The sequence below is a fragment of the Sinohyriopsis cumingii genome, chromosome 6, assembly GCF_028554795.1.
Source record: "Sinohyriopsis cumingii isolate HCF-2022 chromosome 6, ASM2855479v2, whole genome shotgun sequence".
Lineage (NCBI taxonomy): Eukaryota > Metazoa > Mollusca > Bivalvia > Unionida > Unionidae > Sinohyriopsis > Sinohyriopsis cumingii.
The window spans coordinates 40,830,475-40,846,204 of record NC_142966.1 but is presented as its reverse complement, the minus strand read 5'-3'; the positions used below and the strand labels follow the sequence as shown (position 1 = coordinate 40,846,204).

Here is a 15,730-nt window from a genome sequence, read left to right as displayed (position 1 = left end):
TGTGTAGGTGTTTTAGGGCCTGTAAGCAATGGAGGGGCTACCTGGAAGACTGTCATTGGTAATTAGCCAATTTGAACAGATGAAACGTCAAGTGTAGAGGAAATGGCACTGAAGGCAGGGAGGGGGAGTATCAGATTGGCAGAGTTTGTACTGCTGGAAGGCCATATTTCTGATCTGATTTTTATCAAGCTTGGAATATGTGTATATACTTTAGATCATGAACAAGTTTAACTGTGAGCAAGATCCATGCATTCTAATGAGATGATCTTGGATCTGATTGGCTGATTTTGTGACCTCGCTGGAAGCCATATTTATGATCTGTTTTGCATCAGACTTAACATGTGGGCTTATATCTTTGATCATGGATGGGTTAAGTAATAATCCATGCATAATAATGAAGTTATAGTCTGTCATATCTTGTTATCATTCTGGAGGCTGCATTTCTGATCTGACGGTGATCGTACTTGGAATATATGCTGATGTGAGATCCAGATGTATTAATGAATGGATCTCATATGATTTCATCTCATCAGATTACCTTAATTTTTAAGCAAGTAAGAAAAAAAACCATGGATTTCTTTAATGTTTTGCCAGTATATATTATAACTATATATGTTCATACATTTAAAAAACTTTTATCACAAGCATAACAGTATGTTTAAATATTTTGTAACATAATTCCACTGTCTCATTATTGAAATTCCGATCATTTTTGGAGGGGCCCAGAGTGGCCAAGTGGCCTAAAGCACTAACCATTATGGATCACTGCCATCTCACCTTTATCTGCATGCTTTCAAGTCTGGGACTTTGCCAATGTGGATACATGAGAAATCTTGGCAGTAGCTTCTCATGGGTCATTGATTCAGACTTCCTGGGGTTTTCCTGTGATCTTCCTCCACCTGTTATACTGGCCACCTTGTATACCCTATCTTGTGCTGAAAAATGGCATCAGACATCATAAAAGAACAAAAATAACAAAGTTTTTCTTGGACACAGCAAAATTATTTGTAATAAATCATTACCTCCTGGATAACAAGCTTAAATAGATAATAGTAGCAATGGAAACTAAAAGGGAAAAGTTCTGTTGATACAAGTTTCAGTGAATGTACATTGTGAGAATAGAACAGGTTTAAAACAGGCCTAAATGTTTTGGATGGGTAGGTGGATATTAATCTGGCTGTGCCCCAAGATTCTGCTTGCACCATACTGTACTTAAATTGAACTGACATGGGAAGTCAGGCATACAAAAAGTTTCTATTGTTGGATTTCACTGCACATATTGTTGAAGGTATTTCCCATGAACAGCATGGAACTGCTCATGCTGAACGTGTGCTCACTGGATGCACAGAAAAACCCCATGGTAATTAACCCATTTTAAATAATGAGCATTGTTTAAATTCTTACACACATAAGGAGAAATACATAAATTTATTTATTAATGTATTTGTATGGCAGTATGGTGTGTGTGTATATATATATATATATATATATATATATATATATATATATATATATATATATATATATCACAAGCATAAAGCAATGTCCATTTTTTAAAATATAATTCCAATGTCTACATTTGCAATCCTGATAAACTCATCTTTTTTTTCCACCTGCGAAGCCATGGGCTCATGAAGATAAATAAATTATAAAGACCCAGGCATGAGACATGTATATAATTATGTTGTTATTGTTGTTGTTGGGTTTAATAGCATTTTTCAGCACAAGATAGGCTATACATGGTGGCCATTTATGGTAGAGGAAGAAGCAGGGGAAATCCTGGAAAGAACAACCTACCTGCGAGGAGCTACTGGCAAGCTTTCTCACATACCCACATTGGTATAATTATGTAAATTCTTGTTGCTGTATTGTTGTTGTTATTGTTGTTGTTGTTGTTGTAGGGTTTAATGCCATTTTTCAGCACAAGATAGGCTATACATGGCGACCAGTATTAATGGTGGAGGAAGAACCCGGGAAAACCCCGGAAAGAACCACCAACCCACAAGAATGTAGCAGTATTGTACATAAAAAGGAACACTGCAAAATGCAAGGAGAACTTTATCTGTCCAAACATATACATGTATCTATGTACATATTAATGATTGTTTTTATATACAAACACATAAACTTGAATGTACTCAGCCATTGAAAAAAGTAAAAACTGGATCACCACAGTAATGAGACTAGTAAATATATACAAGAGGGAAATACATATATCAGTTCATTTATTATTATACCTTGATTAATATTGAGCAGTATTGTTTTCCCTGTCTGTTCCTCCACAAGTTATACTGGCTGCCTTATATAAACCTATCATAAGCCAAAAATGGCATTAAAGCAGGGGTGGGCTATAGCCCACGGGCCGCATGCGGCCTGCCAAGGGCTTTCATGCAGCCTGCCAAGGGTTTTCATGCAGCCTAGGAACAAGTCATCATTCGCACTGACTTTGTTTATGTTACTGTTTATCAAATAAATGTGCTTCTTTTGAAGTTTAAGTTTTCAAATATTAACAACATATTAACAACTGAAAATGAATTAGATGTTATTTAGAAAAACCTTTTGTTTTTGCTCTTTTTGAATATGAATTATTTTACTTAATGAACTATGCGGCCTGCGACAAGGTGTAAATTTGTGAATGCCGCACTTGCACTGGAAAGTTTGCCCACCTCTGCATTATAGCCACAACAACAGCAAGAACAACAACAAAATCAAAAGCATATATTACAGATGCTAGAACATACAAGCAACCAGGATTAATGCACTCAACTACACTTTAATAAATACGTAATGGAGCTCTCCAACAATCTCTAGACCCATTGTACTACTTGAAACAGATAAGACAGAATTGTTATCACCTATGTGCAGCAATCAAATGCAACAGATGCAGTGTGCCTTAAACTTTTTGAAAAACCGTATGATTTATTGTAGTGTTGTAGAGACCAATTTGATAATTGTACATAACTGTCATCCCCTTATTCTAAGATTGGTCAGTCCTAAATTGTTTACCTACATATGAACACCTGTATTGTATACCTATGTATGAACACCTGTTTAGAGATGAAATGGAGGGACTGTTGACCTTCACCTTAAATCTTGCCACAGCCTCCTTTATGGCCAAATATTACAGATGTCTAATGAAACTTATTTAAATAGCTAAATTCTTCTGTCTTTAAAATATGTCACCATGTCATTAATTATATACATGTGGATTGGATCTTATCAACACAAATCAGACTACATCATGAAACTGCTATTTCAGATTTGTGCTAGGGATATGTATAAAAGAATAGCTCAGTTTGGGTACATGAGTATTAAAAAGAAAAATTAACCATGAGGCAGTGATGGAGTCTCCAAAGCTTGATAGTTTTGTCCAGGTTGTTGTTGTTGTTGTTGTTGTAGGGTTTAACACCATTTTTCAGCACACGATAGGCTATACATGGCAGCCAGTATTAATGGTGGAGGAAGAACCCAGGAAAACCCTGGAAACAACCACCGACCCACAGGAAGCTACTGGCAAGCTTTCTCACATACCCACATTAGCCGAATCTGAGACTCAAACCCACGCAGACATAGGTAAGATGGCCTGGCCCCATAATCCGGTATGGTTGATACAATGAACATACTGAAAATCTTGTCACTAGTTGTCTTGAACATATGGTCATATTGGCATGGGGATTTCATAAAAAAATCTGATAATGTCCTAAATGAAAATGGCTCTGATCTGATATCTAGTATGCTGCTATCATGGCTAATTTTGAAAATCACAAAGCTATAGAATATCAGATATCGTGTCAACATGTTTACAGTTAAAAAGAAGATAGAGTCTTGTCCTGAAATCCTGGAAATTCTTTTCAGGAAGTGGAGATCATTCTCTTCATGGGACTCTTGTTTCATTTTGAGCTTCTTGCTTAAAATAAAAATTATCAAAAATCATAAAACTCTGATCTTGGGTCTGATTTTGAGTTCTATTATCATCCAATCAGAAATGAACTTTTAGAAGTGCATGTAATATTATTTGTGATAGGTCCAAATAAAGTCTTTATGTCAAAGCTCAAAAGCTTTTGTTGAATTTGAGGCCAGATCTGCTGTCACATGATACACCAGCATCATTTGTGCTATTTAATCTAATTATATCAGCTAAACATCATGGACCCTGGTATGCAGGTATGTTATGTGATGGTAGATCTAGTTCATATGTGATACGTTTAATATTAAGCAATGTAAATAATTTCAGGTGTGTTCTCCTGTTGCGTTGTTCTTGATGAATGGCAATCATCAGCTGGTTCCCATAGCAATACAACTACACCAGAATAAAGGACCAACAAATCCTGTAAGTGCCTCAGGCTTTTTGATGAAATTAACAGTATCTAATTGTGTTAATTAAAGAAAACATAATTGGTATTAATGTTCAGAAACAAAACTTAATAATTGTGTGTTCCCGTTTCTGCTTTTTCTTCTTCTGAAGTAATGAAAACTCTTGGTAGCCTTTAGCAGAATAAAATCTCAAACTCTTATTAATTGGAACAAGAAAATTTTATAACTAAGGATCATTTCCTTACATCCACTCATTTTTATGATTAAAAACCATTTATGTCCCGTGCTCATGACCACTAATGGCCCATGCTGTCGTTAAAAACCATTGATGTTCAGTGCTATCAGTAAAGATCACTAATGTCCCATGCTATCGTTAAGACCACTAATTACCCATGCTGTCCTTAGAGCACCAATTGCCAATGCTGTCATTAAGGACCATTAATGGCCCATGATATCATTAAAGACCACTAATTGCCAGTGCTCTCATTAAAGACCACTAATTACCCATGTCGTCATTAAAGACCACTAATTGCCTATGATGTCATTAAAAACCATTAATGGCCCATACTATCATTAAAGACCACTTATTGCCCATGCAATCATTAAAGACCACAGATTACCCATGGTATCCCTTAAAGACCACTAATAACCCATGCTATCATTAAAGACCACTAATTACCCATGTATCATTAAAGACCACTAATTACTCATGGTATCATTAAAGAACACTAATTACTCATGGTATCATTAAAGACCACTAATTACCCATGCTATCATTAAAGACCACTAATTACCCATGTATCATTAAAGACCATTAATTACTCATGGTATCATTAAAGAACACTAATTACTCATGGTATCATTAAAGGCCACTGATTACCCATGATATCATTAAAGACCACTAATTACCCATGTATCATTAAAGACCACTAATTACCCATGTATCATTAAAGACCACTAATTACCCTTGCTATCATTAAAGACCACTAATTACCCATGCTACCATTAAAGACCACTAATTACCCATGCTATCATTAAAGACCACAAATTGCCCATGCGGTCTTTAATGACCACTAATGTTAAGCTATCATTAATGACTACTAATGTTCAGCATTATCATTAAAGACCAATATTTACCAAATTTATTATTAAAGGTCACTATTTGCTAATGCCATGCAATCACTAAAGATCACGAATATTCCATGCCATTACTAAAGACCACTGATGTTCCATGCTATTAGTACAGACCACAAATGGCCCATGCTATCATGCCCCACATTATCATTAAAGACTAGTCATGGCCCTTGTCATAAAAAACCCTCAAATTGCAGGTGCTGTCATTAAAGACCACTAATGGCCCTTGTGATTGTGCTAGACCATTAATGCTCCATACTAACAAAGACCACACATGGTCAATCATTAGAGACCACACATGGACCATGTTATCATGAAAGATCACTAATACCCCATATTATCATTAAAGATCACTAATGTTCCATGCTGTCATTAAAGATGACAAATGGTCCATGTTATCATTAAGGACCACACATGATCCATGCAGTCGTTAATGACCAATAACGGCCCATGCTGTCATGAAAGACCGCTAATGTTCCATTCTGTCATTAAAGACCACTAATGTTCCGTGCTATCATTAAAGATGACAAATGGCCCAAGCTATCATTAAAGACCACACATGGCCCATGTAGTCATTAAAAACCACTCATGGCCCATGTTATCATGAAAGACCACTAATGACCCATGTTATTATTAAAGTCACTAATGGCTTGTGCTATCATTAAAGACCATTTGTGACCCATGCTGATATTAAACGCCACCCATACCCAATATTATCATTAAAATTAGTCCTGGCCTATGTTAAAAAAGACCACAAATGGCTCATGTTATCATTAAAGACCAATAATGGCCCATTATTATCATTAACATAGCATAATTAACTTCCAAAATAGATGGGCACTGGAGTAAGATCTTCCCACTTGGAAGTTGAATTTTCCTCTTTCTATCCAACTTTTAATCAATTTAAAGCATCTTTCTCCTTCTTATGTCATAATGCTTTTATATCAAGTGCATATCGTTTACAGGTTTTCCTGCCGACAGATCCCCCATACACCTGGATGCTGGCAAAGATGTGGTACAACAACTCTGATGCAGCATACCATCAGGCTCTCACTCATCTGGGTAGGATAGCAGTCATTTCTTAAAGCACTGAAATCTTTATTGTCAAGCAAACTGCAAATAATCAGACATGTGACCAAAATTGGACAAAAGTTTACATGTGTCAATTATAGAACAGTATTCAAATGTATAACCTCTTTGAAATGGAAACACAAATAACATGTTTAAGAAGGTATTAAAAGTAAATACATGGTAATAATGCTTTCATTTTCAGGTTTTACCCACTTGCTGATGGAGGGAATAGTTGTAATCACCCACAGAAATTTGTCCCAGTCTCATCCACTATTCAAGCTGCTTGCACCACACTTCCTGTATCTTATTGCCATCAACACGTAAGACACATTAATTTCATGCTGAAAATATTTAGTCTTACTGTAGAAAAGTAGCTTGTATTTTTTGTTACTATGGGTACTATAGTGGTCTCACTTTGGTTAGTTTTCATATCCAGTGAGATGTAACTGATATGATTTCTGTTTTGCTGTATGTTAAACACGGGAAGATTATATTGTGCCAAGGCAATTAGAGTTACATGGAAAGATTATTGTGCCAAGACAATTAGAGTTACATGGAGAGATTATTGTGACAAGACAATTAGAATAACATGGATAGATTATATTGTGCCAAGGAAATTAGTAACATGGATAAATTATATTGTGCCAAAGTAATTAGAGTTACATGGATAGATTATTTTAAGCCAAGGCAATTAGAGTTATATGGATAGACAATATTGTGCCAAGGCAGTTAGAGTTATATGGATAAATTATATTATGCCAAGGCAATTATTGAGTTAAATGGACAGATGATATTGTGCCAAGGCAATTAGAGTAACATGGATAGATTATATTGTGCCAGGGAAATTAGAGTAACATGGATAGATGATTTTGTGCCAAAGCAGTTAGAGTTATATAGACAGATTATATTGTGCCAAGAGAATTAGAGTAAAATGGATAGATTATATTGTGCCAAGGTAATTAGAGTAAATTGGGTAGATTATATTGTGCCAAGGCAATTAGAATAACACAGGTTGATTATACTGTACCCAGGCAGTTAGAGTAACATGGGTAGATTATAGCGTGCCTAAGTAATTAGAGTTACATTGATAGATTATATTGTGCCAAGGCAATTTGATTTACATGTATTGCACAGGCACACAACACAGTAGTTGACCTAGGCTAATCTGATGGTAGCATCCTGCCTCTTTCTTTCAGTCATGAGTCTGGCATGTTTTGCCATTGCATAATTCATAACAAATAACAACAGTGTATAGATCCAGATCTGCCATTGTATAATGCATACACAACTATCAACTGTGTATAGACCCAGAGCTGCCATTGCATAATGTATACACAAGTACCAGCTGTGTATTGTCCTAGATCTGCCATTGTGTAATGTATACACAACTACCGTGTATTGTACCAGATCAACCTTTATAAAATGCATACCCATACTACGAGCTGTGTATAGACCCAGATCTGCAATTGCATAATCCATACCCAACTGCCAACTGTGTGTAGAACCAGAGCTGTCATTACTTAATGTATACCCAACTGTGTATAGACCCAGAGCTGTCATTACATAATGCAAACCCAGCTATCAATTGTGTATGGACCCAGATCTGCAATTGTATAATGTATACACAACTACGAATTGTGTATAGACCCAGATCTGCCTTTACATAATTTAATTGCATATTAGACTCAATTCTTTAATTGCATATAAGATTTAGAGTGATTGGCATGGTCCCAGATCTGCCAGGTTCATCTATGCAAGAGTAGGTCTGGGTCTATGTACACTCTTTAGTTTGATGCAGGTTAGACATGGAAAGCTAGGATTTATTATCTAATATATATGCTGAAAACTTTGTAATTAACAAACAGAGGGTGTTCAATGAAAACTTAGTAATTAACAAACAGAGGGTGTTCGTTGAAAACTTAGTAATTAACAAACAGAGGGTGTTAAATTGTTTACAGCCGATTAACAAGAGGGAAGATGAAAGTTGCAGCCTTTCTTAAAACAGATTATAAATGAAGAATTGTGACTTTGCTTGTGTGAAAAGTGTACAGATGAGAAAATATCACTGTGTAAATGTCATCAGTTTGTACAATTAGGCATTTGCCTCCACTTTGCTTCTCATGAATTATTAATTGTATGAAGCCAGTTTGAAAAAGAAGGAGAACCAAACAGAACTAATTATTTTCTGGTTCTGTGAAAGAAACCATTTTAACTCCCAAACTGATTTGCAAAGATTTAGTTAATATTTTTTAGGTAGTATTGATGGACCTCGTGAGTGGGAAAAAGTTGTGTCTGTCATTAAGAAGTGCAACATATCAAGACATCCGTTTCCGTAAATTTACACCATCATCATCTGAGAGCACTAAGACATGCCAATTTATGAGAGAAAAAAAAACTATTAAAAAATACACTTTTCTGCTCCTTCCCTCAATACTTTGTCTCACCTTTGATTCATATGATTTTATCTTTTATTTTAAAAAAAAGAGAATCTTTCATCTTTCAACAGTCGTGGTCTGGAGGTGTTGGTGTCACCAAATGGCTGGGTAGACAAGACCATGAACATTGGAATTGTGGGAATGTTTGAGCTCATTTCCAAAGGGTTAGTACATAGTGATGAGGAACAAAATGTTTTTCTGAATCAATAAAAGATACATGTATGTATTTTGATATCATATATGAAACAATCAGCGTCTAGACTGATAATATCTGAAGTACTGTTGATGATATAAAATCAAATTAAAAGTTTATTTTTACCGATATTGTCTGAAGTACTATTGATAATATTAAAATCAAATTAAAAGTTTAACTTCCTTTTTGATATTGCAGCAGATTTTTCATCAAGTACTGACAGATTAGTGTAATATGGGAGACCATTTTAGGGAAGTGTAATTTTGAAGACATTTCAAGGGATTACATAATAATTCATATGATTTGGTGTCAGTGTAATTTATGTGTGACTTAATTTAAAAGTGAACAAGCCAGCTGCTCATCAACAGTGAACATTTTGACCCAGCTAAATTTTAATACAATCTAGAAGGAGTGTTGATCATGTTTAGTCCTTAGTCAAAATTAATTTTACTTGCATTTATAATAATAATAATAATAATAATAATAATATAATAATATAATGATAATAACTATTTTATTTATAGAGGGTAAATCTGAGTTAATTACAACTAATCTCCCCTGAGATCCTCAACAAAGAATGTGATATGTGGATATCTTCATACTTGCATGCATATGACTGAGGTAACTTGCATTGGATTGGCTGACCTTGTTGCCACTTTGGAGGCCGTTTTATGATCCCGTTTTGATGAACCATGGAATATATGCTTATATTGTTAAGTTCTCTGATGTATTCATTAATGAGAGTGATCGATGCACACATATGAGGTCATCTTATACCCAATTAGCTGAACTTGTTGCCATATTGGAAACCATATTTCTGATCCAGTTTTGGTAAAACTTGGAATATGTGCTTATGTCACCAATTTTTCCGACAAGTTTCCTAATGGGAGTGAGCCAATGTATCAGTGAGCTCTTTCTACTTCAGATTGACTGAGCTTGTTGTCGCTCTAGAAGTTGTCTTTCTGATCCAATTTTCATTAAACTTTCAATACATGGTTATGTCATCATGATCTTGCATGGGTTTGATAATGAGCAAGATCCTTGCATAATTTACAATGTAATCTTGCATCTAGTTTGTTGAGTTTATTACCCTTATAGAAGCCATGATTCTAATATAGTTTTGATCAAACTTAGAATGCATGCTTATGCCATGAAAATCTTGGACACTTGCAAGAGAGATCCACATATATGAATGAGTGATTGTTCATCTGTTTGGTACAGCTTGTTACCGCTTTGGAAGCCCTAATTTAGATTTGATTTGAATAGGACTTCAAATATTGCCTTATATGATCAAGAGCTCACAGGAATTTGATAATGTGCAGGATCCATGCATATTATTTAGACGCTCTTTAATGTGATTAGCTGAGCATCTTAGCACTTTTAGAGTCTATTTCGGACCTAGTTTTGATCAAAGATAGCAAATTGGCTTATGTGATTGAAATATTGGAGGAATACACATATTAGCAAGACTCATGCATCAGGTGATTTTGCAGATGATTGGTAATTAACATGTATCATCAAGCCATATCTTATATTATGAGAAAGATATATGCAAATTAATGAGGTGATCTTTCTTATGATTGGGTGAGTGTCTTACAACTTGAGAGATTATTTCTGGCTCTATATGTTCACCAAACTTGGCAAATAGACTAAAACCATCAAGGTGTTGTTCTCTTTGTATTATGAGCAACACTTGTGCAATTTATGAGCATTTTTTGCATCATATTTGGACTGAATTTTTCTTATCACTCGATTGACTATTTGGTATAGGATTTTGATCAAACTTGGTACATAGGCCCACATCATAAAGATCTTGGTTGAATATTATTATAAGTAAAATTCATGCATATTGATGATGTCATCTTTCATCTAATTAGCTAAACCTGTTAACATTCCATCAACTATATTTGTGATTAGATTTTGATCAAAATGTTAAATAGTCTTATGTTATGAAGATCTTTGATGCTTTTGATGTCCATACTAATGAGTATTCTTATACTTGATTGTCTAAGCTTATTAACAGACTGGAGACAGAATTCCAGTCAGATTTGGCTCAACCTTATGTGTACATTTTATTTATAATTGTTGCAGACAGGTTCTTTAATAAGCAATATCTGTGAATATTATTTGGGTATCTTGCATCCAATTGGCTGAGTTTGCTACCTCTCTAAATCTAGAGACTATGACTGTAGCCTTGGTTTCTATAAAACTTGGTACATGGATTTATATCAAGTTTTTTTTAACTTCGATTATGCGAAGCTAATTTACGTATTAATTATGCATGATAAATAGTAAAATAAATAAATTCAAAATGATAAAACATTCAAGAGGGTTTTGACAATACAGTAAAATGTTTATACAAGACAATACAAATCTACTTTGTGAAATAGTGAACTGTTAAGTCATGTAAGCAAGGTGAGCAATATGAAGTCCACTTGGTTCTCTTGTTCATGCTTTGTTTGATACAGGTAGATAACAAAGCTTTACATGCTTCATCATTCACGGCTCATATCTTACATGTGGTATCCATGCACCATAACCCTTCAAGTCAGTTTATTGAAGATTTGAATGGCATTTTTATTTTGTCTGTATTTCTTTCCATATGCTCGACATTATCAGACTGGTTCCGCTGCTTCCTAAGAGAATCGACCAGACTTTGTGACAGAACATCAGAACCATTCTTTTGTCTGATATGGTTATGTGTAATGATAAATGCATCAATCTTTCCATTTTATTACAGATTTATTTTGTTCTGAGTCAAGGGAAAGAACTCATTTGATATAGCTTATGAATACGTCTCAGTCCGGCAACCTTGCTGTATCTTTATGCCATGCATATCAAAAGCATTCTTTCTGCTTTCTCAGAACAATTCTAAAATGCTTTTTTGGGAGCTTTTTGTATCACCACTCCAGCCTTATGATATACACCGAAGCGCAACCATGCAGGCAAATCACATAGCTTAGCCACATTCCTACAAAACTTATAAGAAAGATCAGGTTGATACACTGAAAAGTACCTCATTTTGGTATCACAGTACCACTTGAAACCACTGTTATTGACTTTAAATTTCTTTTTGGGGTCATAATTTGGTTAATTATTACATTGTTATTTATTTTTCAGAATTAATATGTGGAGGATGAATGTACAAGGTACTCTACCAGAAGATCTGAAACGCCGAGGGGTAATTTGATATATAATTTTCCAATAAGCATCTGTCTGTTTTAGACTCTGGATACTTTGTAAATTTCTTGATTCATTTTATCATCTTAGCATTAGAGCTCTGACACATCATTCATAGGAGTTGGCGATAAATATAATATATATTTTCTTTGTTTCAGTAAACCCTTCTTTGTGAAATTGATCAGAATATGTTTAACTTCTTCTCTTTGTCTAGTTTCACAGTAATTATTTCAAGTCTTGTTTGGTATATATTTGACATTATTTGACAAACTATCTTAGTGGTCATTTACTAAAAGTCAGTGTCATTGGTCAATATTTTAATTTGCATATCAGTCTTTTCTTTCCAATTTATGACTGAAGAACCCTTTCATTGATGAAATTAAATGATATACTTGTCCGTTATTAATAGAAAGAGTCTCATATACCACATTGCCTGGGGTTGTGTCTACATGGTCATGGTCGTGGGTCAGTATTTTGGGGGGTATATCTTCAGGGTCATGGTCATGGGTCAGTATTTTGGGGGGGGGTGTATCTTCAGGGTCGTGGTCTTTGGTCATTATTTTGGGGTGTTATATATTCAGGGTTGTGGTCATGGGTCATTATTTTGGGGGGTTATATCTTCAGGTCATGGTCATTGGTCATTATTGCTGGGAGTTATATCTTCAGGTTTGTGGTCATGGGTCAGTATTTTGGGGGTTATATCTTCAGGGTCATGGTCATGGGTCAGTATTTAGTTTTAGATTTTGAATACTCTTTCCTGAACCCTGAGACACATGTATTATTATTAGCAGATGGGTCAGATACCATATTTGAGATTCTGCATTTTTACAATGTCAAGGTCAAGGGTTAGTCTTATACGTTTTCCTTGACATTTTCCAGCCTGTCATATTAGATCCATTTGAGACTAACTGATGAAATTTATTCTATTTTTTTTCTTGTACTACACTGGAATTTCTGTCTTTAAGGTCAAGGCTACATGCCAATATTTTGGGTTTCAGTAATATTTGTCCCTCAAGTCAATAACCTATGATCTGTTTAAGATAAATGAATTAAATCTACTACACTTGAATATTGTCACTTTCGGTTTTTGTTGCATTTCACATTTGAAGAGATACAGTCTGGATGTGCATGTGCTCAAAATATTGCACACTTTGTTTTATTGAATTTGCACACTTGGAAAGCATTGTTTCATGAGAACTCAGAGAGATTACTTCAGAGTCAAGCCTTCAGAAATCCACCCTGCATTATAAGTATAATGTTTTTATTTAACTGTTCATATAAGTTAAATAAATAAGAATATCAGAAAGAAATTAAATAGTAAGAAAACTTATTTCATCAAAATGCCTTTGTCCATTCCAGAAAGCAGGTAGATATAGGTTAATGCAGGTGGATGCTTGGAAATGCTGCTGATTACTATAACAGAAAATTCCGAAGGGTTCTGCAGTTGATTCCATTTCCTGACATTTGCTTATATGTGAACTTTGGTCAATTTTTGTAAGGGATTATAGGAAATGGCTGGGTGGAAAATTACTGATTCCTTTCAAGTTAAGTTAGTGCTTGTGTGAATGTATAAGAATGAAGTATGGGAAAGATAAAGTGGAGTTACTTGCCAAACAGAGGACGATAATTCTGATATGATGTCAGATGTTCAGTTAGATGAATTCATAAAAGAAGAAACCAGATGTTGACACAAAGTTTCAGCAATCTTGACTGTTACATGACATTATTATAACACAGCATCAAGATGGGATGATGTGGGTTCAAACCCCAGCCCAGTTATAACGAAGACTTATAAAAATGGTACTAGCACCTGCCTCACTTGGCACTCAGCATTAAAAGATTGGTGTTAGGAATATTCGGCCTGATGTCAAGATAATGTGGGTGGGACTTGATGCTACATGTCTGTGGTATGATGCCCCAGTGCAAGACATCACTATAAGCTGCCACATGGGAGACATCATAGCAATATGACTAAAATTGTAAAGCTACATTAAAATTTAAATCACCCACACACAATTATGATGGGGGGATATATTGTATAATATGTATAGAAATTAAGTGGAAAATAACCTTTTTGAGTTGCAAATTGGCATTTTAATAGTAGAATGTTAGGTGACAAGTTTTAGAGATATTCATGGGAAAATATTGCCATAAAGAACAGTTTCCCAACTTTTGAAACTGGCTAAGCTATCAAGATGGCAGACTGTGAAAGGGGTTATCAGCACAAAATACTATCCATACACATAAAGAACAAATGAAGCTCAGAAACAGTCAACAGATTAATACGTATACAACTAGAGCTGACATCTTTGTAGGATTTTGGTTTCAGTATAGAGCCAAAGAAAGTTGATTTGTCGTGAGAAATGTTTGGTAAATAATGCACCGTGTTGATTGCCCCCACCCCCCCAACTTTTTCTTCTCCTACTCTCTCATTGTCTTGGCCACAAGCAGAGAGATCGCACTTAAGACAAAATCCTGACAGTATATCTGCATTCGGAGTTCTGTCTTCAAGGCTGAAGACAGTGTACATGTCTATATTTGTGGTTGCTTTTCTTTCCATTTTATATCTCCAGATCTGTTCACTGTCCAGGGATGAACCATAGTAAACATACATTTCTCTATTTGATAACACCTTGTGTAAAATAGGCAGTTATATATCTTCAAGGTCAAGGTTACTGGTCAGATTCATTCCTCAGTGTCAACACTTTTAATTCAGATGTTCTTTGAAATAGTTACATGTAAAGTGGTAAAAGTATCTCTACGGCTCTGTACAAATGGTCACATCCAGATTTCTTCATTTTGTAAACATTTATTGAATTTGTTTTATTTCAAATTTTGAAAGGAGGAATATTTTTTTTTTACAGCTCTACAGTCAGAACGTGTTACCAGGATACCACTTCAGAGATGATGCCCTGCTTTTGTACAAGGCAATCAACAACTATGTTTCCAAATATGTTCGCCTGTATTATGGTGAGTTAGCTAGACCACACTTGGCTTGAAAATGTAAAACGTATCTTATGACAGATTTTGATGAAACTGCACAAAATTCAGATTTTTTTACATTCAGTTTTATATAAAATTCAGGGCAAGATATATAGTTTCTTGCTTTCTAAGTAAGAGTTTGATTTGCCAGATTGTCAGATGTGAGACAAGTGATTTTCCAGCATTGCTTATCAGTTGCAAGTCATACTAACATATAAGATGAACCCAACTGCAGACTGCATCGACCAGATCTGCAGTTGTATAATGCACTGTCAGATCTGGGTCTGTGCAGTGTGTGAGGAGTAAGCAGTACAACATAAAACACAGATAATGATCTGCAGTTGCATTATGATATGGTAGATTAGGGTCTTTGTTGTTTGCAGTCTGACTCGACTTACAAGTGAGTATACATGGTTATACC

At 35.0% G+C, this 15,730-nt stretch overlaps 1 protein-coding gene across 3 annotated transcripts in view; it reads left to right on the top strand.

The window, feature by feature from the left end:
• The window catches only part of LOC149796766 (allene oxide synthase-lipoxygenase protein-like), a 175,918-nt gene that overhangs the window by 137,625 nt on the left and 22,563 nt on the right, over window positions 1-15,730 (top strand). For all 3 annotated transcript variants that reach the window (XM_089961422.1, XM_089961424.1, XM_089961423.1), the window contains exons 6-11: window positions 4,235-4,330; window positions 6,414-6,510; window positions 6,722-6,839; window positions 9,026-9,118; window positions 12,268-12,328; window positions 15,192-15,297. In XM_089961422.1, the coding sequence (XP_089817548.1) occupies window positions 4,235-4,330; window positions 6,414-6,510; window positions 6,722-6,839; window positions 9,026-9,118; window positions 12,268-12,328; window positions 15,192-15,297 (571 nt within the window). The remainder of the gene's footprint in view (window positions 1-4,234; window positions 4,331-6,413; window positions 6,511-6,721; window positions 6,840-9,025; window positions 9,119-12,267; window positions 12,329-15,191; window positions 15,298-15,730) is intronic.